This window comes from Thunnus albacares, chromosome 16 (assembly GCF_914725855.1).
Source record: "Thunnus albacares chromosome 16, fThuAlb1.1, whole genome shotgun sequence".
In the NCBI taxonomy this organism is placed as follows: Eukaryota; Metazoa; Chordata; class Actinopteri; order Scombriformes; family Scombridae; genus Thunnus; species Thunnus albacares.
Window position 1 is genome coordinate 11,265,677 of NC_058121.1, and position 27,879 is coordinate 11,293,555.

Here is a 27,879-nt window from a genome sequence, read left to right on the forward strand (position 1 = left end):
TATGTTAAAGTTGTTGATTAAACTTTTTCGAGGCTAAATTGTGATTTAGTTGTATTACATTGTATCATATGTACTGCACTAAGTGTACTGATACAGACTCATGAATTTTCAAACTTCTCTTCAATGAATGTGGTTGACTAAAAAATGCAACTTGCACTATTAAAAGTCTATATAATGCTATTTAAGAACCTTATCAAAGTATTCTTTCAAAGCCAAAAAAGCCTCAGCATCCTGCCCCACTTCCAAACCCATCCCTTCTAAATTTAAACTCACACATTCAAACCCAAAACCACACCCCCCCCCCGCAGTCTTGTTTTTCTCCACAATGAGAAACAAAGTCTGTCACATTCTGTCCTTCAGAGCTGCCGGTTCAGTTTCTGTGCTTGCTTCTCTTTGGCTTCAAAGGCACTCTTGGTGCTAAACAGGTCGTCCACTGAATCCATGATCTCCTGCATCTCTCGGGACAGCTCCGAATAACTCTCCTTCAGCTCATCCTGTTGCTGCCTCAGGTCCACCGCCGCTCGTACCAGCTCAGTGGCTTGGTGGCTGCAGTGGCTCCGTAGCTGCTCCACGTCAGACAGCAGTACCTCCATGCTCTTCATTAGCTGCTCCAGACGTTCAGCAGTTACCTCAAATCCGGATGTATCCAGGCTCCCGCCCTGGGCCTCAGTCTCTGTGACCTTTGAGGCTCCTTCCATTTTCCTGTTGTGGCTGCTCTCAGGCACCTGATGCTCAAGTCAGACTTCAGTTGAATAGATATCTGGAAGAAAAGGGAGTCATTCAGTTGATAGCCGATGATTGTTAAAGGTCAGAGGTTAGGAAGAATTCAAATATTGAGAGAAAAGGCTGAGAAATGTCCAAGATGTAGAGCTGCTCCGACACCTTTTGTCTCTCTCAGCTGGTAAGGACTTTAAGCTCCTTGCAGGGGGTGAAAAATGCACTTCTGACTAATCTCCTCTGCTTGGGCACCTGCGTGTGCAGCGTGTGTGATTGCGTAGGTATATGTGTATGTGTGTACAGGTGCCCTTTCACTGACATGTGCTGTCCTGTAATCCATTTAGCGCAGCTATCCCGAGCAATACCCTCCCCCGTCCAGACCATTGCTGGCTCGGGTGAGCGGCAGGCGGGACATCAGATTACGTGGTTCTTCCCTCCTCCCAGCCTATTCACTGTAATGGCTGTCTGAGTAGACAGATTAACCGTGTCCTCATGAACTCATCAGTGGGTGGCCTTGACACACACACACACACACACACAGGCACACACACACACACACACGCATACTTACAATATAATCTCTCTTCTTTTCTCTCTCTCTGATCTCGTCTGTCTTTCCACTTCTCTTTCCCTCAGGTGCTGCTTTAAGTCATGTAAATGTGTTGTGGAATTGCAGTAACACCAGTCAGTTAAAGACATGGCTATTCTCGGGACTCAAAGCCAATGCACAGAGCCGATCTTTATTCATAATATCAGAAAAGAAAAAAAAAATCCCAGTCCTGTGATTTTCAAATGAATATTCAACCTCACTGTATTACTGTATCACTGTAATATTTCACTATAACATTGTGAGATGATGCCCTCTGGTGGTTCATTTGGTCGAGCAGCGCTTCTCAAACTTTTTCATATCAAGAACTTCTAATCTGACACAAATTAGACCACAGACCCCTATTTGAAAAGATTTTTGCCTTTAGATGTTTCATTACAGGAAGTGTATGAAACCCATGACCAAAATAGTCACACATTCTGTCATTGTGATACTTATGGATGGAATTATAGTGAAAATAAATCATTCCCCTTTTCCCCTCCAGGACCCCTGTGGTCTGTGGTGCTCTACCACAGTGGTTCTCAAAGTGGAACCATTGTGGTAGAGCAGCACTGAGGATGCTCCACTGACTAAAATTACAGGAGCTGCATGTCATCTGACTAAAGTCAAAACTAAGTTAAGCAATCATTGAAGACATAAATGTATTCAACTGTTCAAACGATTAAGAAATATTTATTTCTAATAGGAAATTACAACATTATGATGAAATATGGCTTATGTGGTTTAGCTAATGTATATGTGTGAAAGATATGTGAACTATGCAATGTGAAAATAGACAAATTAAGGTAAAGTTAGTTAAACATTAAAGTTAAAGTAAAATAACAAAAAAACATGAAGATATTACATAATTTCACCTGTTCTGTCCCATGTTGTCATAAATCTTTTTATGTTGCATGTGTTATAATTATTCAGTAGTGGTATGTCAACAGTGCTTAAATTATATTCTGTCAAATCTGCATAATTTTGAGAAGAATGGATTTCAAAAAAGATATTTCTAACAAAATATTGTACTTTTTTTTAACTTTTTGTAGAATAATTTGTATGAATTTAACCTGAAGACACAGTCATTCATGAGGTTATTCCCTCTCTTACGTAAGTGTGACAGCAGAATTTTTCATTATCACTCCTCCAGTCACCTCATAGAATGAAAGTGGACACACTAAAAGTACTAAGAAAACCCACGTTTTCAAAACATGTCAAAGAGCCAGCAAAGGCATCTGCCCTTTAAATGGCTGTACAGATAAGGAGTCTAAATGGTGACCTCACCACCCCCAATCTCTTATCAAAACACACCAACTTGCTGTGGGGAGGCCAGTGTCAAGGGAAGACTCTCCTCTTTCTGAGAATTACATGTAAACATTAGCTGCATCAGAAGAGCAGTTGGCATTTATTAATTTGGGGCATATAGAATTTTTGTGTCATTAACCACAAACAGATACATTAATTAGATGCAACCATTATTTAATTGCATGTGAAAGAAAATATGTATATCTGAGCACATATTATCGTTAATTGTCAGTGTAAAATTCAACCCAAATGCAAGAGTTGTCTTGTTACACTTAGAACAATGCAATGCAACAAGACAATCACACCATTGTAAGCAGAGGAGCTTAAATCTCTGCCAAATATACAGCAGGGAAAAACAATACTTTAATTACCAAAAAACATGGCAGGAATGCATTATCTTTTAGACATACACAACAAAGCTTTTGCTTGGTAAGATAGAAACAAATAAAATGGACAAAATTGGAAGAAGAATCATCTGTTTTACCTAAGAAATTCACTTAAGCATCTATACACACAAGCTACAGAACAGAGCAAGTTAAAAGAAACACTGCAGATAATTTAACTAGTTATTGTTGTGAATCAACAAACCTGCTATTGAAGAAAAACACAAACATTACAATATATAATTGCCAATAGCAAAAATATAAAAAAAAATAACTTACTTGTTCCTGTGGTTATTTACTGTGAGCATCCAGGACGTCTCAACATGCAGGCTGAAGATAAACTAGATTGTGTGTGTGCAGTGTGGATCCTGTCCAGAATACAGTGGGTCTGCCCACCTCACAGCAACTCTATTCACTCAGCATGAACGACGATGATCATGATGCTATTTTAGACTGAGAACTGAATTCTGCTTATCAGCAATACAACACAGAAACTTGAGTGAATGATGACATATTTATAACTCATGCATCCTGAAGGCATTTTCAGATCTTCCATAATAAATTTAATTCAATCATGGCATACATTCTGGTAATAATATTACCATAAATATAAATAGGAATATCATAATGTGATGAAAATAATCATAATAATGCTATAATTCTAATGTTATTTACTATTTTATATGTACTATTTTGGCATGCATCAACACATTTGTGCACACAATCAAATCTTTCACAGCTGAGGATACAAAAGAAGAAGTTGTTCCTATACACAAATATGTCTGTATTGCATCTGGACACCAAATATCATCATTCCATGCAAATATGAAAACATGAACATAATCTGCACATAAACTCTTACAGCCTGAATACACTCTATTATTACTTTGCTCCAGAGGATTTATTTATCCTCTGGACAGATGAGATCAGGAACACACAGTAATAATAAGAGTTTTTAATAAGGTGTACAAACTAACATTTTGGCATAAAGCATGTCTTCATCAGGTCAAACTTTACTCTGATCTTCCAGATCCTGCCTCAGTTGTCCTGTCTGTTGATGCACCAGTTTTGGCTTTTAGTTGGTTGATGCGCAGAGACTCCTACACCATTATTCCACAAAGTTTATCCTCTCTCTGCCAGGTCTTACAGCCTCTAATTTTTAAAAGTGTGTTCAGGTGCTGGTCAGTCATGGTTTTATGTTCTGCTGCTGAGCGTTCATTGTTCAATTCGCAGCTTGCCTATAACCAGGAAACTTACAAATTAACCTTAAACGTTGCATATTTCTCATGTAGCAATGTTTAACTGTATTGGCCTAAAATTGTCATAGAGACAAATAAGTGAATAAATGTATTTTCCATGAATTTCCACAGATCAGGAATGACAACCTGGTGAAACATTCATAAGAAGAGAAAATGTGGCAAATTAGAAAGTGTCATGATTAGGCTGTGGGGGGTGAACTCAGTTAAAACTCACACAAAGTTAGTATTACATACAACCTTGTTACCAGCAACAGGTTCTGTTCAAATGAACCCAATAAGTGCAGTGGAGGCTGTACTTTGATACAGTTTACAAGTTGGAGAAGTTTTGAGTGGGGCAGCATAGCTACACCTGGATGTATATTGCTTTATTCAAGGAAATAATTGATAGATTAATATGGTCTTTTATCATGTAAAAGCCACATCACTGAGAATTAAAATGTTTAACTTCAGTTTGACAATGAACTGAACTGTACAGATAAGCTCAAGAAAAGAAGGCTTCCAAAGCAAGAAAGACACCTTTCATACCACTGCCGTGGCTGTCATCTGAAAGCGTGATCTGGAAATCAATATAAAGGAAAGCTCATGTATGTCTTCAACCTTTCCACACAGGGGCAGTGTTGCAATGCTAAGTTTTCTGATTCAGATTTTCACTACTGTGGAAGATGTTTGCGCTTTAGTGTCCCCACATCTGTTCTCTCTTGTATGTATGTGTTTTAATTACTCTGCAGTGTGAATGTGAGTATATCATGTGTAGGTGTTTGCTTAGGCTTAAAGTTGCAGGTGTGTGCTTGTTACGCCTGAAAGAAGTGAGACTTCGGTTTCAGTGAGCCCCAACACGTGTGACCATTTAAGTGCCAACATGTGTACTCATGTGTGTGTTTCTATGTATGTGAATGTTGTGCGTGGGGGTTCAGGGGTATGGATTATTTCGCCCTGGGTCGTATTCAGAGAGCCCAGCCAAGCGTGAGGCGGAGAGGAGAAAAGGGGCATTGTTGTGGTCCAGATGAGTGTCAGTGCCTCAGAAAATAGATTCACTTATGGGGTTTAACAGAAACACACTTGCAACAACCGCCTGACCCCTCAGACTATGACCATGGTTGAACCTCTTTTACAATAGTGATGGGATTAAATGTATCAATTCACATGGTCTGGCATTTGTAGGTGGCTTATGCTGGACGTGACTGATTGGTGTTACCATGAATTGATTGTGAAGGATGTGCTGGAGGTGAATAGGCACAAAAAAATATATTAAAATGTATTTAGTCTGGTCTCAACAAAAACTTCATGACTAAAAGGAAACTTTCCAGAGGTTGTTTTTGTTTTGTTGAATCCTCAGGTGGTTGAGGTTTGGCAAATCAAGGCAGTACAGATAGTATCAGATCACTTATCAGTTCATGCTTTCTAAACCTTAGCACTTTTGGTGTTTATTCCAACTGACTGCGTGGAAAACTTCAGGTAAAAACAATTCCATGAATTACTTGGGAATAACATCACTCACCATTTTCCTCCCACTGTCTGTCTACTTATTGCTTTCTTTCTTTGTCTCACACATACAATCTCCACTCAGACATCTGGTTTGTCTCTGCAGAATGTTTTCAGACAACCCACCATCATCATTGGCTGTTGCTGAAGAAAAAGTGCATGGCAGTGTTTCCCCTCTATGATTTACTCAGAAGTAAATGAGAGCATAAAAAAGCTCTCTGTCACTGAAAGAATGGGAGAGTTATGGACCACTGGCTCACATGTTGCCTCTGCCCTCAGGACCCTTGGGGGACCAGGGTCTTGCCGCAATGTTTTTACCCCCAGAACTTTTACACTATTTATGGACTCCACTGGGTGCGCATGGGCCCAAGATTTATGGCTCTCCATCTGGTGCTGTCGAGGCATTGTTGTCAATACTTACGACATGGAGTTAAAGATGGAGTCTCTCTGCTGAGATGATCACGGGTCGGATCCTGGGGATGAGGGTGAAGGAGGTATGTGAGATTTGTTTGGTGATGGAGTGTTCATACAATAAAGAGTGCTTTCATGGATTTGTAAAGTGGTTGAAGCAGTTAAAGGTAAAGGATGATGAAGAAACAACTTTAAACAAGGACAAGACCTTGAGGACAGGTAGAAAACATTCATTTGACATACAATACATATTTCTTTACATGTCTATCTGAGGATGAGGTCAACAAAGTGCAAACATAGTATGAAGAATATGGATCAGAGAAAATGTCAAACTTCCAGTTTCCTCTGGTAGGACCTGGACCATACAACCTCTTCCATGGAGACCTGGCAAGAGGACAAACTCCACATACACACAAAAAACAAGCAAACACAACATAACACCAAGGACACCATTTACACAAAGGTATTAAAGGGTTGACACTCCTGTGAAAGAAATGAAAAAAATAAAAATTGAGTGAAAAACCTCAGGCGCTCAGCGAAAATTGTTTGGGTGATCAAACCATTGAGCCTGCTACCCTTACTGCCACACCATCCAACTGGCTCGTAATAAATGAATTAACACTTTTCAGTAGAACATTATTTTCTAAAAACAAAAATAGATCAGAAAGTACAGGATGGCATAGTGTTGGTGTCACTACAAAAGGCCCCAATCCATACTTGTATCCATGTTTGTATGTGCAGGCCTTTACACTGTCTCATGTCTTGGCTTGAGGACCTACTGTTGCTGGTGTCCTCTGTCTGAGAATGATGAATATGCAGCAATTTCAGAAATGTTTTGTGGATGAGTGGTGGAACAAAAACAAGAATGGGGCCATTTTTACCTTGGAGATTTGAGAGGTATTTCTATTTAAACTGTTATTTACAGTTTCTTTCAAATGTCAGTCACTTGTCAGTTAAATCATGAAGACAGAAAGAAAGAAAGAAAGAAAGAAAGAAAGAAAGAAAGAAAGAACTAATCCCTTCTGAGATAATGCCATTTTAGAAAAGCAAGATTTAGTTTTTCAGAAACTGAAAAAAACAGCTAAAGCACTGCTCCACCCCGAGCCCTTAGATCTGGATCAGTTTCCTTGAGACGTTGCCTTTTTCTGGTAAATGGGTGGGATTCCTGAACCCGTCCCTCCAGGGGAGTACAAGTGCATGAATAGCTAATGTTCCAACAATGGGACCTCCCCCGCTTTCATTTGATGCCAGAGAATTTCCTCTCCACTGTCAGTGAAACAACAATGTGAAGTCTCCGCTGTGTAATGGCCAGAAATCTGATTCTTACGAAATTGTAGTTGTCTGAATGAAACTGGAAGTTCAAATATTTGTCTCGGGATCTGCTTGGAAGAACAGGCCCAGATTGTGGAAAATGTTTGTTCCTAGTGGCACCTGCTGAAAGAAATTAAAAATGACTCACCTTACTGGTATGGTGTTGGCTGTATTGGTTGGATGCTTTAACATAAGTAAAGCCCATAAAACTGTCTCTCACCATATGACCTGCAGTAGACCAGGCCAGAAAAAATTAGTGCAAACATTAGTGATCCTGATCGAAGACCTAGGGAGATAAGCAGGAGTATCCTTTTCAAATTACCGGGATGTAATTTAAGGTGGAATGCATCAAGTTGACCCTCTCATAACTCGTGTCCATTATGAATGTCTAATGTGTCCAGCGTGTCTGTCAAGTGAAACATTTGGCCCTGTTCATGATAAGCAATGCACATGACATTGATCTGAGCTATCCCAGAGCGCTCCATTGTTGGGTCTCTGTTGCACCTGATGTGAGATGCCTGCCAGCCATGCACTCGCCTTAACAGAGCTTTAATTGTTTTATATCCCTTCCACATTCTTGAGCTTGCAGTTTCACCTCAGTACACATGTGCTCACACACACACACACACACACACACACACACACACACACACACACACACACACAAGAGATCACAGATCGAGGGAACACTCATCGGACATTATTTCTTTCTTTCCAATGAAGTGCTACGCTTGGCTAGCAGCACTAACAAATACAAGCGTGTGGGAACGTGGCCTTTTCAGGAAGCATTGGCCCTAAAGTGAAACCACATTTAATCCAGGAGTTGAGCACACAGAGCTGTATGAGAGACATTTAGCCAAAAGAAAGATATAAGCTCACCTGAACCATAATTCTACAATGCAATTTGTACAGTGGATGTGTTTAATGTTGCTATTGTAACTTGAAAAGCTTAAATTTCTAAATCTCTTCTTTCACTTTTCTCTCTAAAATGAAGAAGGTTTGAGTTAGCACTCGTTAGGAAATGTCAAATACCCTTGTCATAAAACACAGAGCAACTAAAATTTCCATTCCCACTTTCCCATAACTAAACATCACTTTCATCAACTGTTTGATAAACCTTTTAGTATTATAGGATCTGCCATGCATGTTTTTCTTTTATATTTTTGGATATTTCCTGCTGCTGCTGCTGCTGCTGCCAGGACCTCATTTAATCTTATTCAGGCTGGGAAAGAGGTTTTAGACGCAAGGGAAATCTGGTGTGCCTCTGCTCCTCTCACAGCTAATTAGTGTGTGAACTAATTGCATAGCTAACTTTAGCAAAGCGACAGCCTAGTTCCATCTGTCCGCTATCTATAAAGTAGGGAGGGAGATGGAGTAGAGCCTACCGATGACATCCTGGCTCGTTTTAGAACGTTCTAGTGAGAACTTTTACCTCCGGAGCCTGTAAACTGGTCCAGCTTGGTTCAATTTTTTTTTAATCAGTTTGGCAACAGGAGGAGACCTTTTGCAAACTGCTACAATCATGCATCTGGTTGTCCAAGACTCAACATCAAGTTTTCAGAAGTGAAACGCTTGTCTGGTGTCTCTGAGCATCTTTTAAATGTAAAATCTCTGGTGTATTAAAGGAAATATGCTTTTTCTTTCTTGCTGAGAGTTAGAGAAGATTGATACCACTCATATGTTTGTACACTAAAAATTAAGTTAGAACCAGGAGACAGTTAGTTTAGCTTAGCTTAGCATGACGACTGGCAAAAGAGGGGTACAGCTAGCCTGGTTCTGTCAAACTCACAGTGACAACAAGACTCCAGGGAGTCATTGCTCCTGGCCAAGAAATAATCCAGCACACAAAAAACCTGCAAAAACCACAACTCATTTTTACACTTCAGTGTCTTTATGGATTAAATAAATGAGATATAACATGTTAATTAGTGAGATTTTTTAACCTTTGGACAGAGCTAGGCTAGTTTCTATCCTGTCTTTGTGCTAAGCTAAGCTAATTTCCTGCTTTAGCTTCATATTTAGCTCACAGACATGAAAGTGATATCGATCTTGAAATTTAACTCAAGAAACTGAATACTATGTGTGTAATGTCAAACTGCTCTTTTAAGTTGTCGTCCATTATGGCACCTCATAGGGCTGGTTCACCCAAATTACAAAAAAACCCAAAACAAAACATATTTTCTCACCTACCTCTAGTGATATTCCATACAAAAATGCATAGTTTTGGTTCAATTTGGCCAGGGTTGAAGATATTTCAGCTTCCACCACAGATGGGTGAAATAATTTATGGTACTTACAAGATTGCAAACTCACATTTTCAAAATGAAATAGCAATATGTCTTCCCAAACACAACCACTGTTAGCCTGGAAAATCCATCGATATCTCTGCCAGTTTTCACTGGAACTATTTCCCAACAAAGATATGGTTCATATGAAAACAGCTGGTGGAAGTTTTCATTGCTGTGAGCACCACAAACCAATTTCTATTTACCTCAATTGTATTGGGGTGGAAGCAGGAATCTCAGTTATGTATATCTCAGAGTCTGAGCAAAAAACACCCAAAACTATCTGGACATATACTACATGAGTTGAGTGAGAAAACATGTTTTTTACTCCCCTAATACTATTACTTTACTTGGTTGTACTCCAGTTCTCAGTTCTAAAATCAGTTAGGATTTTTGTGACATTTTCCTCTAACTGCATAGACTCACAGCAAACCGTTCATAGTACATACAGTGTACTGAGCTGGACAAATCAGAAATACTGTTTGTTCCGCCACCAAATCTTCAGATTGAAAGGTTTCACACACTTTCTCACATTCACAGCTTGATAATAATGTCCCTTGTTTAAAGCTTTAAACACTGCTCCCTTTGTGGCAGTCGAAACCAAAGTTTGTCTGAGGTGAGCCAGAGGCTCTTGAGGTTTGATGACCTAGACTTCCCCTGATCAGTCTGTCAAGGCTGGAGCTGATGGAGAAAGCAGACTCCCATTTCCAACAGACCCACCCCACCACCTGCCACTCTCTGTCCTGTTGCTGAGAGGGTCTTGGCAACCTGAGTGTGTGAGTTGAGGTTGAATTGTTGGATGGAGATGTCCCCTCTAAAACAAATATGATATGTAATGCAACCAGCAGGCAACAGATGACAGGAGAGAGAAAGATGACGCAAGATTATAAGGGATGGATTTAAAGTCGAGGTTTTGAGGTAGCACTGGATCGGGTTCCCAGAAAACTGAGGAGCAATTCGGATGGCAAAGGGAGGGTGGTGAGGGAAAGAGATGTAGTATAGTGGAGTGAACATGTAGAGGTATCAGTCATAAGAGAAGGTAAAGTGGCACATTGTTTAAAAGTGTCCATTCCAAGTGCAAAGTAAAATGTGCTTTAAAGGTATCATGTGAGATCAGGGGTCAGAGTTGCTGCTTGAGAGCGAACCTTCGGAGAAAATGGATGCAGGGACAAATAAACTGTTTATCCATGAATGTTGTGTTTGTTGTGGTAAAATCTGAGGAATAATTGCTGTCAATATTAGTGAGTTACACTGATTTTCTCCCCTATTTCTATAATACGTTACAGAGAAGTATTTCTCATTTATAATCATTTCCTGTGCAGCAAATTCTACACGTAACATTTTCATCTAGTCCAGCCTTAAGTTAAACAATATTTAAGCTCCCTGTATCATCCTTTCAGTGAATCCAGTTACTTTACCTAAATGACATCATCATCTTTGACACCAGGCAGTGATGTAACAAAAATATGTTAAAGATAGAAGAAAAGGACAAGGACACCAGGATGATGTATTTTTTCCCCTGTGAATTGACAGCGACCTCTAGAAAGGACAGATTTTCTAAGACAATGTTCTCTATTGAAGGTCGAACACTAATGGATAACAGGGCTCCAGGTGTGTCTCTGCTCCTCTTACACTGATGACTTTTACGTAACATCATGAGTCATATGTCTCCACAGGGAGCTTCAAGTTTTCATCCAATCCTTGTGCCATTGTTGGCTATACCGTACTGTAACTATGGGAAATGTGGTGAATGTCTATTAAATGTAAACTGGAAACTCCTGACCCATAAAGGAAGATAGTGGGTTTATAAAACATGTTCTGAACATTATCTGATCAAGCTCTTGATACCATAACACCCACTTTGTCATGATATGCAGTTCATGCTGGCACCCGTTAACCACCTGCTTGTGTGTCTAACTTCATTCTCTCATTTTGTGACAGTTCCATTGTTAATCAGTGAACTCAGCAGAATAACAAAGTATGTTTCCTGAGGATTTTGTATGAGCCCAATGGCAGTGATGACAGACCCACAGTACTTTCTTCCTGTGCTGATTAGATAGCAGCTCGCCGTCTCACTGTTTCACTGAGTGTGAAATACAGACATAGGGGTTCAGACACCTGGGACATACCAAATGTTTTGTAACTTGGAGCGCATCATTTGTAAGTAAATTATACAAATAATGCTAAAAAAAAAAAAAAGTAAATATAATAAAATATAAAAGTGACAGAATTTGTTGAGTTTGGCAAGAACTAACATAATTTTAAGATCTACAAAAAGTCTGAGGATGACCAAAAAGTGCTAAAAACAAAATTACTGTATAAAAATGTACAACTTTGTGTTTAAAAAATGATACATATAAATAAAGTGATATAAAGTGGTTGTCTGTTTGTCATTTTGCAATGTTTGACTTAAAGTCTATAACTTTAGACTAAAAATGTACTTTACCGTATTTGAGCAAAGGCTTCCTTTCTATTTATATCTTTAATTACTGAAAGCTGCTACTAAGCTGTGAATACTTGCCTGGCTAATAAAATAAAACAGTGTACTTTTTTTAAAAAATCATACTAATTACTAAACATGTAATCAGTTTATTTATTGTGTCACTCCACATACAGTATGCAACTGTTATTTTCACTGCTCTAACATATATAACACATAGAACATATGATAAATCTTTGTGTCTTAACTGCTATTCTACAATAACTTTTTATAAAATATCTCATAATATCTCAGTATATTTAGCATCCCACTTGTGGGCCAAACATACAAAAGCCCCCAGTATTTTCCCACCACACCAGCATACATAATGCGGGTGCCACACGGGCAGTGATCAGAGATGGCATTACACACCCTCTTAGGCATTTCCTGTGGCGTTTCCTGCTTTCTTCATGACTTCATGTGCTAATGTCCATTAATCCTGGCAAACTCTCAGCAGCTCTTTCTGTCTCAGGCTGATATCACAAAGGCTCTCTCTCTCTCTCTCTCTCTCTCTCTCTCTCTCTCTCTCCCTCTCACAGTCACTCCGAATCGAAAGCAGCAGACTGGGGCTCCCAGTATTTCACAGGCGATGGTGGAGATAAGCTTTCTCATGAGTGTAGGTGTACATACAGCTCAGCCCTGGGGAAAAACTGTCTGGGAAATTGTAACACTGATGCCAAGCTACACAAAATTGGTGTCAACAACGTCTGTAATCGAGCGCTAATCCAAATGGACGGACTAAAGTTAAAAACATGAGGTCATAAGCTATGCAACATGTTTGAACCTTAAGTGCATTTTTCTGGTGATGTTGTGTCTGCAACACCTAATGAAGAACTTGTCAAAAAAACAACAGTGCGATGTGTCATCTAAAATATGTCTATGCGCAACCCCAGTCAAATCTATTATGAAATTTATTATGGCTGCCCTCATCTTTCCGACAGTTTCGGTCTTTATTTGTGAGACCTATTTTTGGCTTCTCATCTGTCATATTGACCTTTGACGCCATAAACACCAGATACTAGCGTGACTCACTTCAATCGCAGTCCTTATGTTTCCTCTACAGTCTGTCACAGATAAACTTGTCTTAACTACCACATTAACTTCAGTCATCTGTGTTGCACACTATGAGTTACATAGTGATTGAGTCTATGCACGCATTTATCTTTTTCAGGGAAAACCAGCAGTAAATGATAAAGGGTGTGACCCGCATGAGTTAAATGTTGGCATTTTCAACAGTTCCTTTTATATGTTACTTGTGCTTTTGCTTCATTGTCCTAAATGAAACATAAATAATATTTAATAATATTAAGTAAGATCATAATAGGATGTGCTCTTAGTGTGCAAACTTAAATATCATCACATTCATGTGTTAAAACGTCTCCATGTTGCTCCAAATGTTCTTTGACATTACAGGATTCCTCTGGCACCAGTTGTTCCCATGGTGTAAACTTGCTACTTCATTGCACATCTGGTCCATTTCTGTACCAGTTTAAGGGTATGATGTGTCATACTTCCGTTGATATTTATTTTTCAGCTCAGTAGTTTTATCATGAATGTTGACAACAACTTGATTTTTCAGCTGATCCAACACACAGCCTGTATGGGAAATGATCTTCCTCCTGCAGCAACCCCTGGTCCCTTCAAAACTTTCTTGATTCATGTAAAATTGTTCAGCAGAAATGGCAGCTAAATGCTTAATAACATCTTAAAGACAATGGATACAAATGGATAACTATGGCTGGAAATGTTAAAGCAAAAACAACTCCAAAACTCATGTGCACACATCATCAGATGTGCATAAACATCATTAAATGCAGGAAATCTTTATCTTGAGGTCAGGAAGTCATTTTGTGTGTCCCACAGCCCAAGTCATCTGAGATAAATGTCTGTTTTGAACAGCACATCATTTCCTGGTGTTTTGTATAAGTGTCACATGACACAAGAGTGCACTTGGATATTGTAAAGTGACCAAATAGAACTAATTTCATCAGATTGTCTTTTTTTTTTTTGGCAAACCACAGCTTAGCTATAATAATAGAGAATGCAGGATGCTAAAACGTGGAGTTCATTGTCAAATATCAAAAACAAACAGGCATCATCACCTTTTTGACAACAGCAGCTTAACCAGGTTTGTTGACCAATAACAATATACTTAAAATCACTGCCAGTAGCAGCCAGTGGCAATTGTTTTCAGGCTAACCTACAAGTAAGGTTCATGACCGAAAACTTCTTACTTGAACTCAAAACTATTTGGACTACAGGGCTTCCACTTAACTGAAAATAGTCAGGCATGCCTATACATGTAACGCCACAAACTGTTATTAGCCAACTATAATTTCTTTCACTGGAGGACTAGAAACTGACATGTTGAGAGGACAACGATGTTAACAGACAGCTTTGGCATTGTTTGTCTGTTCAGCTGTTACCTGAGGGGAAATCTTTATCACTTTACAGGATTTCAGCGGTTTCAGTTGACAATGAAGTCATCTTGCTGTGGGAAAGATAATACTGTAAGGGAAGGCTTTGAGGCCAACTTTGTGCCCTGTGGGACAATCAAATCGGCTACGAACTCACCAGCGCCGAAGATATTACTCACCAATCAGTAGAAGGAATGAGACCAATAAATCACGATTAGAAGGAAAGATCATTTTTATTAACAATACTGTCCAGACAAAAGGGATATGGTTCTCTTCAAGCAAAAACTGAAAACTGTGACAAACATCTGCATTTAGTATTTCTCCAGAAAATAAGATTACAGTGAAAGATTTAATCACAAAAACTATTTCAAGTGCGTAAATAAAGAGAATACAAAAGGAGGAGCAGGGATATGATGGAAAGGTATAGCACTGTGCCGCTCTATCCCCATGGGTTCTCCACTATGACCCAATTTCCATTCAGTGATCACACACACACACACACACACACACACACACACACACACACACACACACACACACACACACACACACACACATCCTGCCCCTAAATGTTTCTTTGCCCTAATGATAGGCTATTAATACAGGATGGAGTTTGGTTTTGGGTTTCCTTTACATTCTGTTTGCATGCAGGGAGGATACTGGAACTGACTACTGGTAAATGTCAATGTGTCTACAAACTATTGTATTATTGTATACTTTGGACAAAAGCTATTCTCCAAGGTGTTAGAAGACATTCAAAGCAACTTTGTCTCTACAAATGCATGTTGTAAGATGTCCGATATGTTAAGGAAAACCCATGTTTGTTTGTTTGTTTTTTACCATATCCAAGGGAAAGTATTAGCACATGATTCTCCAGCAATACTTTGTTTCATACCCACACAGTTGCAGATGTTCCTACCTGGGGGATAGAGTATTTTAAAGATCTGACCATGATCTCTAATATACTTCAAGGATTCAAATGCCTTAAAGCCAGCTTCTGTTATAGGTTACGATTACCTTCATATAAAGGCTACGTAATTTGATCTGACTAAAGAAATCACTGTTTCATCCAGCAACGGCAAGAGATCGGTAATATAATGAGGGAAAAAAATCCCCTGTTTACAACTGGGAATGTAGTTTTTGCTGGTTGTTGTAAGTCTCCAAATATTTTGGATATGAAGAAAACACATAAACAGGAAAGCACCTCTTTGCACAGAGTGTTTCCTAAAGGTCGACCCTGAGACCTGACATAAACTAAAACCATGTGACCTCTGCTACTGTCTGTAATTCCTACAAGAACCTTCAGGGACTTCTGAATTCCACACAGGTTACTTAAGAGCATCTTGAGCTAAGTAATCTTCTCCTGCAGGAGAGAACACTGTCAAGCTGAAAGCATAAAACAACATGTTATAGTCCCAGTGTGGAGACTGCAGCATTACATTACCATAATTCTCAGCAGATGCACACAAGAGGAGGATTCATCTGGTTCTTGCATTATTTAGTTCAAATCTTTTTAGGATTACACAGATAAAATAAAATATGAGTTGTTTGTAATAACTTTGTTGACTTGCATTTTTTGAAGCCCAGTAGCTTTTGGGCTTTGTTATGTCATCATTTTGTTTGGACATGTTCTCCATTACAAACTCTGGGGTTCTGCAGTCTTTATGGGAATGATAATGCTTGATTAAATAAGCAAAATATGGTAAAAAAAAAAAAAAAAAAAGTATCCAGTTTATGCCCCGAGAAAAAAAGAAGCGTAATATATATTATTTCATAGATTTACTATTTGTATCGTATATTTTTTGTATAGATTATAAGGATAAAGGCCAGAAAACTGTCATCTCTGCCCCATGACTTGCCTGTGGAAACCAAAAGATACAAGACACAATATTGTGCTAAACATCACAATAGCCACAACAAGTTTAGTAATATCAGAGCTTTCTGTTCTGGTTGTATCTGAAACTTGCAACATGAGAAATTCCTGCACCTCTGAGGCCAATTTCCTTCTTCGGGTCACTAGCAGTAGGCTTCTTTAAAGTCTAATTTGCAGAGTCTCCCCTCTCATCAGGTGAGCTGCACGTCAGTGACGCAACGCTTCAGGGAGGCACTGTGGTTTTAACGCCGACCAAATGAGGACACCGTGCTTGCAAAAGCGAAAGTTGCCAAGTGGGTCAACGTGAAACCAGTGTATTGAAGTGTGAAGGTGAATTTTCTGGCGATTTTAATGAAGAACGACTTGTCTCCAGCAGCTGCAGCGCGTCTGGCGGCAGCAGGGAATCAAGGATTTGCTCGTTTGCAGACGTCTTCAAAGAAAAGCAGTGAGTGAAAATTGTCTAATTGCACATGCCGAGCAGGTCGAGTCCCTTCTACACTGTATGTGTAAAAAGGAATGTTCCCACAGGCATAGTTGAAACAAGCGTCCAGTACATGATCACAGGAGCAGGTGTGTTTGTTGTGCTGCGCAGGTACAGCAGCCTGCAGGTCAGACTGCTGGCCTCATAGAGATAAATACTGAGAGATGATAGCTGATAGAAGATAATGGAGAGACTGATGGTGGGACAGGTTGCATAAGAGGGAGAAATAATGAAGAACACCGGGCAAAGACAATCACTCTTCATTAGGAGATGCCATGTGTTAGGTGTGTGTGTGTGATGGACAGAGGGAACATGAGTTTTGCTGAATTATAGTCTGGTGATGAGACATGATGAACTCTGCCTCTCTGACCCTTTTGAAATTGATCTTATATAACTGGAGCATCATTTTTGCTCCCGGGACACAGCAATATGTCAAAATTGACAGTTTAAATTCAACCATGATTTTCTTTTCAAAAAACTTGGACAGACTTCAGGTTGTTATGCAACAGCAGCAGATGGAAGAACTGGGGGTAAAACTGTGCCATTTTCTTGGCGCTCACAGATGACTCACACTAAATCACTCAATCTTGTGAAAAAGTGCTGATTCACGCTGAACAGAAAGGTTAACTCTGATCAAGTCAAGTCAAGTAAGTTTTATTTATAAAGTGCCAAATCATAACAGAAGTTATCTCAGGGCTATTTTAATATAGAGCAGGTCTAGACTGTACTCCTTATTTTACAAAGACCCAACATTCACCCATGAGCAAGGCGTCCATCTGCCTTGACCGGTTGGGTTGAGAGAGAAAGAGGGAGGGAGGGGGAAAGGGAAGAGAAAGACACAGAGAAGTACAGCAACAACAATAATAACAACAATAATAATAGAAATATGACATAATAATAGTGGTAGCAGTGGGTGTCAAGCTGGACAAAGGGGACAGCAGGTGGTCCGCCGCCACAGGCAGCAGGTGGTCTGGGACTGAAGTTCACCTGCGAGACGAGAAAGCACAAAAACTGCAGGGAAGATGCCAAGTTAGTAAAATGCATTCATGGTTCATGAATACGTACAGATGGAGAGGGAAAGGAAGAGAGAGGAACTCAGTGCATCATGGGAAGTCCCCCGGCAGTCTAGGCCTATAGCAGCATAAATAGGAGCTGGTCCAAGGCAAGCCTGAGCTGGCCCGGACTATAAGCTTTATCATAAAGGAAAGTTTTAAGTCTACTCTTAAATGTAGAGAGGGTGTCTGCATCCTGGACCCAAACTGGAAGATGGTTCCACAGGAGAGGAGCCTGATAGTTAAAAGCCCTGCTTCCTATTCTACTTTTGGAGATTCTGGGAACCTTATCATGTCGTCTGACCATTAAGGGCTTTTTAGGTGAGGAGAAGAATTTTAATTTCTGTTCTGGATTATACAGGGAGCCGGTGTAGAGAAGCTAAAATGGGAGAAATATGTTCTCTTTTCCTAGTTTTTGTCAGTACACATGCAGCTGCATTCTGGATCAGCTGGAGAGTCTTTAGAGACCTGTTAGGGCAGCCTGATAATAAGGAATTGCAATAATCCAGCCTAGAAATAACAAATACATGGACAGTTTTTTCTGCACCTTTTTGAGACAGGATGTGCCTGATTTTTGCAATGTGTTTGGAACTCCATGTCTCAGTTTTGCATGCATGGAGGATTCATTGTTAACATGTACAAACTGAAATCGATCTGATAAATAGGATTTAAACCACTTTAATACAGTTCCTTTAATGCGTTTAATTCCAGTTTGTAATAGGATATGATGGTCAATGGTGTCAAGTGCAGCACTAAGACCTAACAAGACAAATACGGAGAGAAGTCCTTTGTCTGATGCAATTAGGAGGTCATTTGTAACTTTCACCAGTGCTGTCTCTGTGCTATGATGCTCAAATAAACTATTGTTATGTAGAAAGTGACACAACTGATTAGCAACTGTTTTCTCAAGGATCTTGGAGGGAAAGGGAAGATTAGATATAGGTCTATAGTTGGCTTAAATGCCCGGATCAAGAATAGGCTTTTTAAGAAGAGTTTTAATTACAGCTACATTAAAGGACTGTTGAACATAGCCTGTTACTAAAGACACACTGATCATATCTAGTAAAAAAGTGCTAACTAAGGGTAAGACTCCCTTAAATAACCTAGTTGGGATGGGATCTAAAAGACAGGTTGATGGTTTAGATGAAGAAATTGTTGAAGTTAGTTCAGGAAGGTCAACAATCTACATATATATCAGGTTTTATAGCTGTTTCTAAGATTCCTGTGTTTGAGGGTAAATCGGTGCCTGTTGAGGGCAGGAGGTGATGAATTTTGTCTCTAATAGTTAGAATTTTATCATCAAAGATACTCATGAAGTCGTTACTACTGAGAGCTATAGGAATACATGGATAAATAGAGTTATGACTCTTTATCAGCCTGGCCAAAGTGCTGCAAAGGAAACTCGGGCTGTTTTTATTTTCCTCTATTAATGATGAGTTATAGGCAGCTCTGGCATTACAAAGGGCCTTCCTATATGTTTTAAGACTATCCTGCCAGACTAAGCGAGATTCTTCAGTTTGGTGGAACACCATATGCTTTCAAGTTTTTGCAATGTTTGGGAGTTAAACCATGGAGTTAACCTCTTTTGTTTTATTATCTTCTTTTTTTTAAAGGTCGATAGAGTCGGGTGTCATTCACAGTGAGCCTGCAGCATATCAACAAGAAGATCAATTTTGGAGGGACTTAAGTTAGCATAAGAGTCCTCTGTTGTATTGAGACATGGCGTTGAATTAAATGCTGCTGGAATCGCTTCCTTAAATTTAGCTACAGCATTATCAGATAGACATCTAGTGAAGACATTTTGTCTAATGGTGTGTAATAGAAATTCAAAAGTTATTAAGTAATGGTCTGATAAAATAGGACTTTGTGGAAAGACTACTAAATGTTCAATTTCAATGCCATATGCCAGAACAAGGTCGTGGGTGTTGTTAAAACAGTGAGTGGGTTTATTTACATTTTGAGAGAAGCCAATTGAGTCTAATAATGAGATAAATGCAGTCCTAAGGCTATCATTATCGATGTCCACATGAATATTAAAGTCACCTACTATAATTACTTTATCTGTACTAAAGACTACGTTTGATAAAAACTCTGAGAATTCAGATAAAAATTCAGAGATCCCCATATCATACTTTGCATCTGTGATTGACAAGTAAAGCAGGCGAGACCATTTTATCACAATGACATCCTCTCCTTTTTGGCGAGAATTACATGAAAAGATTGATACCACTATCCTGTTTGTGCAGTAAATGTGTAGCTGGAGCCAGCAGATGATTAGCATAACTTAGCACAAAGACTGGAGACAGGGGGAAACTAGCGAAATTTGCACTACAGCACTTCTAAAATCCATTAATTAAAACATTAAATCTTGTTTTTTTAATCCATACAAAAACCAAAGTGTAAAAATGACATGATTATGTAATTTATGGTTATGGTTATGGACTATTTCTTGGCTAACAAGACACTTAACCCCCTCTCCTGTTACACAATTAATTGTAATTGGGTTTTTTTACATGTTTTTTCGACAGTCAAACCAATGAGTAAACATGAAAGTGATATTAAAATTATCTTACCATCTGCCAGAAAGCAAAAACGTGTATTTCCCACTGCTATCCCACAACTATTCCTTTAAAATATACACCTTGTTTTCAGAGATCAATAATCTGTGCTATTTATTATGTCTTGAAAGTAGAGTCATATCAACATTAAAAATGGATTAGATCATTTTTATAATTTATATTAGGCTACACTGTGTGTGTTTACTCTGCTTCATCCCTGCTCAGGAGGTGGGAGGAGAATAATTAGATAGCAGTTTCCCCCCTCACAGTTAAAGAAGGACGGCAGGTGTTCTCCCCATTTCTAACTCGTGAGAATGTAACCTGAGATTGGACGACCTTCGCACCTTCACCCCCCGGTAACATTAAACCCTGGACACATCAAACCCTCTCCTATCCTGTGCTGTCAGTAGTTTGGTCCTGATGATTTACTGTCTTCCGCTCGTTTTCTAATGACATTGTGGTCTTGGGTTTATGAAGTAAGTGGTCGTAGGGGGTTCTTTTTAGCCACACTATCGGCATGTCATGCCTGTAAACAGGGCAATGTTGGTCTGTCTGTCGGTCCAACACTTTGGTTCACACTATTTGCCACAATATTTAATACAGACAATCCCAGAGAATGAATCCTACTGACTTTTGTGATCCCCTGTCCTTTTCTTTGATGTCAACTTCAATGTCAATGTCAAATTCAATTCATTTTCGGGGGTGGTAGGGTGGGATAAATGGCTAAGGTGCCAAGGAGTTTAAGGTCCGTAATGCAGTGGGGGAAAAAGCTGTTTTTGAAACAGTTTGTCCTGTGATTTATAGTGCCTCCAGGAGGGTAACGGCTAGAACATAAGGTGAGCTGCATGAGTGGGGTCTGAGAGGATTTTATGTGCACTTTTTACTGTTTGTAATTGATAGATAGATGGAGATAGCATTGATGGAAGTGGGGTGTCAATGATTTTAGATGACTTGTTGACAATCCCCTGGAGTCTTTTGTGAGTTTGGCTGTCTGAATTGTTGAACCAGACTGGTATGGATGATGTGAGGATACTTCCAATTATTGCTGTGTAGAAGTGGAGGAGGTGTTGTCTCACTCTGAATTTTCACTTATCCTGGGAAATATCTCAATGGGTTGGCACAAAAATTTGTGTTTTCATGGTCCCAGATACAGTAACCAGTACACCTAATGAAAATGACATTTGTGTCTATGAGTGAAATGTTTCTCCCACCTCAGGATGACTTAAAATTACTTTGGCTAAACTTTTCATGTAACAAACTAACAATCACTTTTCGATCAGTATCATCTGTTTATTTGTTTAGAGCTAGTTAGCAAATTTTAGCATGCCAATATGCTAAACTAAGACGGTGAACATGGTGAACATTATAACTGCTTAAACATCAACATGTTTGCAAGGTTGTTTCTTGCTATACGTGGACTACGCACAAGTTAGATAAACAAGTTTATTTGTGCATAAGGAGATAATATAGAAGTGAAAGCACTTAAATGTTACTTCTATTATAAAAACATGAGGTGTGTAAGAAATTAATACTGTGAACTGTACCTTAGCCCATGGTGAAAAATACAATAAATTCTTGTGAAATGTGTAATCATAATTCATCATTGATCTTAAAAAGAGGAGAAACAGTTCATAAAAGAAGATACTGTACAGTTAAAATGATTGAACTCATTTAATTGCTGTTATGTTATAGTAGCATATTGAGAGTCGAATGATTTGTTGATTTACTATGGCCATAGATAATTGAGACTTGACCTGAAATAATAGCCTTGTTTTTATACACGCTATTTAAAAAAAAAAAAAAAAAAGTTTTAGTTTTCCTTTATAATTACAAATAACAAGGACAAACAATGTTCCCCCTCCCCCTCACTCTTGTATATTGTTGTCAAATCTATGTAACGTAACTGGTGTTACATATATATGCATGAGTGAATTATATTGCAATAGTTTTAGACGAGTATTTATAGATAATTTCTGTGCATCTTCACAAACCATGTTCCAATCCTCCAATGTTATTTTCTCATTCAAGTCCCTCCTCCATGTTTCTCATTTTTCCTCTGAGGACACTTGGGAACCAGAAATTGAGAAATCATAGAAAGAAGAAATCAAGTCTTTACCATAACAGTCCTTAGAGACCTGTTCTTCCAGTGAGGAAAGGGTGGGAATGGCATATTTTTGACTTATTACATATTTTGACTTGAGTAGATAAAGCTGCATAATTGCTAGTATTTAAAGAACTGTTTTCTTGGTAGGTCAAATTTTTCTGTTATCTCCTGGAATGACATGAGCTTCCCCTAGATTGCCAATTTTCCTCCCCTCTCCGCCCATATACAGAAGCCCCCATCTGCTCTTCCAGGTTTAAACCAGCATTGCCCCAGATCAGACTGAAATATGATAATATGATCAGTATAATAGGGTTATTTGTTGATTTCTTCAAAGCTTTCACTTTGGATAAGTACATGAACAGATGCAACAGAAGGTCTGGTTTAACAGAGCATGTCTCTAAATCTACCCAGGCTGGAGGGGATTCTTTTGAGAAGTAGAACATATTTGTTTACAACTGGGCTGCCCAGTGGTACCACTGTAGATTGGGACGCTGAAGTCCTCCCTTTCATATGGTAGGTATAGCAAAGATAATTTTAGCCTTGGGCATTATTGCAGATAAAATTAATGAAGGCTTTTTTTAGTCTCTGGAAGAAGATTTGTTGCGGGGGCAATGGAATATTCTGAAATGAATAAAGAAATTTAGGACGTATATTCTTTTTAAAAGTTTAATTTTACCAATTAAAGGTCCATTGTGTAAGATTTAGTGGCATCTAGCAGTGAGGTTGCAGATTGCAACCAACTGAATACCCCTCTACCGCTTCTTCCAAGTGTGTATGAGAACCTACGGTGGCTGCAAAAAACATGAAAGGCCCTCTATAAAGCCAGTGTTTGGTTTGTCTGTTGCAATTTCTTTCCCAGAAGCCAAATCTTGAAAGTATCTCAAATAGATATGGCCATTCAACCCTATCAAAGGCTTTTTCTGCATCTAGTGCCAAAAGAGCAGTATCTGACGCATCTTTCTGACTATGCAATAGGCTTGGGCAGCTTCAAAGTATTACAGTATACCTGGGTATTTAGAAATCCCAAAGGTAGGATTTTCAATGCTGTAAAAAATACAGACCCTCCTCTTTCTGTTAAGCCTAGATGGAGATGCTGTATTGAGGTGATGTATTGCAGTGCACAAGAATCTTTGGAAGAAGGGTGCTTATTTCCTATATATTCATAATTCTATTGGCCATACATATTTAAACCTAGCAAGACTTGCCTAAGTAGGCTAACTGCATATTAGACACACCGCGTTGTGGGCTAGACAATGTCATACATGCTACAATGACGTCTATCACCAGCAGCTCAGCTTTTACCCTTTTTTTTTTTCAAACAAATATCGTCATATACTGTATACCCCAGTGAAATGTCAGGAACTTATGAAAAAATAAATAAAATAAAAATAAATAAGCCTAACATTGTGAATGTCCTGTCTACCCCAAATGAACCCATTCTGGTCCTCACCCATTATGTCAGGGAGTAACCCCGTTTTCCAAGTTTTGCATTGAGAGTGAAGAATTTCATTCTGGAGTACCTCACGAAACATTTCCAGGATAGCTGTCAGTAATTTATTCTTAAATTTCTTAGATGTCAATTGGGAAGCCATCACTGCCTGCAGCTTTTCCTGCCTTTGTAGAGTCTATAGCTTCTGAGATTTCAGTTAAACTCAAGATATATCTAAATCTAATCTACATTCTTCTAATATGCTTGGGATATTTAAGAAGAAATTGGTTTTGTTTATTGAAATTTGGAGAGGATTCACTAGAGTAAAGTTTATCGTAAAAATATTTGAATGCATTATTTATTTCTGTAGGATCAATGATAGTATTACCTTTATCATCCTCTACATAGCTAATACCACTTACTGATTGTTGTTACTAAATACGCCATGCTAAGAGTCTCCCTCGCTTCTCCCCTTGGTCATAATATGACTGCTTGTGTTTAATTAAGCTTGATGCAGCTTTACTTGTTGATATTTCATTGTATTGTGTTCTAAGTAAGAGCAGTTGATGCTATTTCTGTGTCTTTGCACTGGTTTTGGAATAGATCTTTTTCTAGGTATGATTTGCTTGCCAGGTAGGTCAGCAATACAAAGGAATAAATTGTTGAAAAACTTGGGATTGTCATTGTTTGGTCTGTACATATTTATCAAATTAAATTTTTCATTTAGTAGAATACCTTGGGCCATGAGAAATCTCCTCCCGGGGCTTTGATTACATTTTGGATTAGGGCTGTGCGATATGATGATATATATATCGAGGGATGATAGAAAATCATCTATCGTTTCATGTTATGCTTCTGTTGTTTGTGTCGCAAATCACACTCTTAATGGGAGTATTTTTTGTCATTTGGGGTCTGTCCATCTTTTGCATGGATTACAGTAAGAAATTACTCTTCTTGGCTTTTTACTTGTAAAGCTTTTATTGTACTTACAGTAATGTAACAAGTGTAGTTGTCATCAACTTGAGTACTTCACCTGGTTCGCTGTCTCTCCTCTGCTTCGCCGTGTGTGAGCCCTGCCCACGGTGAAACACAGAGAGCAGAGGAGAGTAGCGTGACCATAAATGACAGCAAAACACAGAAGAAACTATGTTTATTTATGGTATTTACCTAATTTATGTGCACTCGTTTCATTTCAGCTAGTGGAAGAGTCTCTAATTTTAGACTTTTAATTCTAAGATTCGCCAGAGAGCTAAAATCTTGCTGCTTGTTAGCACCATGTCATACCAGAAGTCACAGGTTTTTGAGACTCCCCAAAGATACCATGCCTTTGACCTTGGATTCTGGATTCTCTTCTTGACAAAGGAGATGGCAAGCCACCATTTGTACTTCATCTACACCTTTCCTTCATCCCCTTATGTGGTGATGCTGGTATGGTAGGACGTAAACAAGATTTTGCATAGGGTCCCCAAAAAGCTAGAAATGGCCCTGCATGCTTGTGTTGTCATTGTGAGCATTTTAGCTCTCTGATGTTAGCAGGCCACTAGCATACCTCCAGACTCTTGCTTGTTTGAAATATTTCGAAATTCCATATTTTATCAGTTCTAAAGTATTTCTGAAAGTGCTGCTGTCAATGTGTGATCTCACTGGCCAAGATAAGAGTAGAAATACAAAAGAGTCAGTTAAATATATTCAAATATTTTCTGACAAGATCTTTCCATGTAATTAAGATATTAATTCTGTGGAAACTCAGAGGCGACTAATGTCCGTACAGCCTCAAACAGCCATTGCTAGGTCTACAGTACTCTACTCTTCTCTGTTAAATCTTTTTGTCACACGGCAACAAACCCGTTGTGGTGACAGCTGGTCAAGTTTATGATGAGCTGCAGCTGTCAAGTAGCTTTCTCCATGTGCATCTCCATGATTGATGTTTTTACTGGAGGACTTTCAGACGGATGGCTCCACAGGATGTCTTTGGTTCTGCGCTGTATCACGTTTCTCTCCCTTGAAGATTATCTTAAATCACTCCACAACCTGCCCTATTTATACTGAGGTCCAGGTGGTGTGTGTGCAAATGTACAGCATCCGTGCGTTTGATGGTAATGGTTTATAGGAAGTTAAGTGTGTATGTATGTATGTATGTGTATGTGTGTGTGTTTGTGTGTGTGTACATCCTTGTGTTTGATGATGATATACCTGCCATCCTGATGTCCAGTGTAATCCAACACTTTTATCTCTGTTCTGCCTAAAGCAGTTCCAGATAACATGTGCAGTTCAAACACACTACAGTGCAAGTGGAAGAGACCCAACTGTGCCTCTTGCTTCTATAGGAGGCATGATACATATCAAGTATACAAGTATTTTTGACCAGTTACAGCACTTTTTGGGGCACTGCAAGAACAATGGGATGGAATGAGAGGAAATAATGAAAGGATTTTTTTGAAAGACAACCTGGAAAACAAATTATTTTCTCTATTGTTTCTAGTGAGGGCTACCTTTGTTAGTGTTTTGGAATCCTCCCTGATAAATAGTTAGTGTTGAGAGATGTGATATCCCCTTGTTTTCCTAATCTCTGCTCGAGGCTGGAGCTGAGCTCTCTCTGCCTGCAGGAGGAGGGCAGTGAGTCTTTGTCTGGGGGGTCACGATCTTTCACCTGCTACTGGCAGTCTACCCTGCTGGGAGGTCACATGCAGGAGCTGAGGCGTGAAGGAGTTGACAAGAGGGAAGAGACTGGGGGGAAGAAGATGGCAGAGGAGGAAGCAGATAGAAAAGGCAATTTCTCTAATTATTCCTCTGCTGTTTTTGCACTTAATACTTTAAGAACTTGAGCTGTTCAAGTTTTAGTGCATGTATAGTTTCTAGCCAGCTCATTAGCAATGATGACCTATATACACACATGTACACAAAGAACACTTTTTGGAGGGTTAATGGGTCATGAGCCACATGGATGTAAGCAAAATCGATTAAATATGACCAATCCTGTTATTCTCAGTGAGCCAAAGGGGAATTGTTGTTTCACATCCATCATCACTGAGCTTTGTCTCAACCCTCGTCCAGACCACCACGGACAGCTGCACAGCTGAATGACCTTTCCTGCTCGCCATACAGGAAAAGGAAGTGAGCTGTTCTAAAAAGCAGGGCATCTATCTTTAAACGTAGCTTGTCAACAGATACACACTCCTCCTTTGCACGCTCCTTCACAGATCCCTGCATTTAGTGATATTTAAAAGATTTCTCTAAATGCTATGTTTTTAATCTTTAGTTAATTGTGTGTTAGGAGCCTGAGCATCACCCATCTATTAAAAGCTTTCCATTTAAGCTGATCTAGATAGAACTCTGAGTGTAAGGATGGCTTCTGCAGCTTCTATCAGAAAGTATAACACCTGACATTTTCTCACTACCTGCCGTGAGTGAAGATGCAAACATTGCCGCCGGTCTGGGCTGACATGCAAAGTATGCCCTTGCACATGCAAAGCTGTGTGGCAGCCACACAGGGTACAGCCTGACATCATAGAGATAGATGTCAGTGTAACAATGAGGTCATGTATGTTTCAAGTTGAATTTACTAACTTCAGTCATAAGGTGCAAATACTATCTAAAGAACTGATGTTTTTTGCCAAACACACGCACGTTTGGTCGGCATTAAAGTTGGTTTATTTTGGGAGGTTCTGATTATCTCTGTGCATGCGTGTGTGTTTTATTTGTGTCATCCTGTTGCCTTGATGGATGAGCAGGTTCTGCTGTGAC

The 27,879-nt window shown here is 39.1% G+C and overlaps 1 protein-coding gene across 1 annotated transcript in view; it reads left to right on the top strand.

The window, feature by feature from the left end:
- The first annotated feature begins 16,512 nt into the window (after positions 1–16,512).
- Positions 16,513–27,879, top strand: part of LOC122965369 (pleckstrin homology domain-containing family G member 1) — a 75,744-nt gene continuing 64,377 nt past the window's right edge. The window contains exon 1 of the mRNA XM_044329385.1: positions 16,513–16,956. Within this exon, the coding sequence (XP_044185320.1) occupies positions 16,863–16,956 (94 nt within the window). The 5' untranslated portion in view covers positions 16,513–16,862. The remainder of the gene's footprint in view (positions 16,957–27,879) is intronic.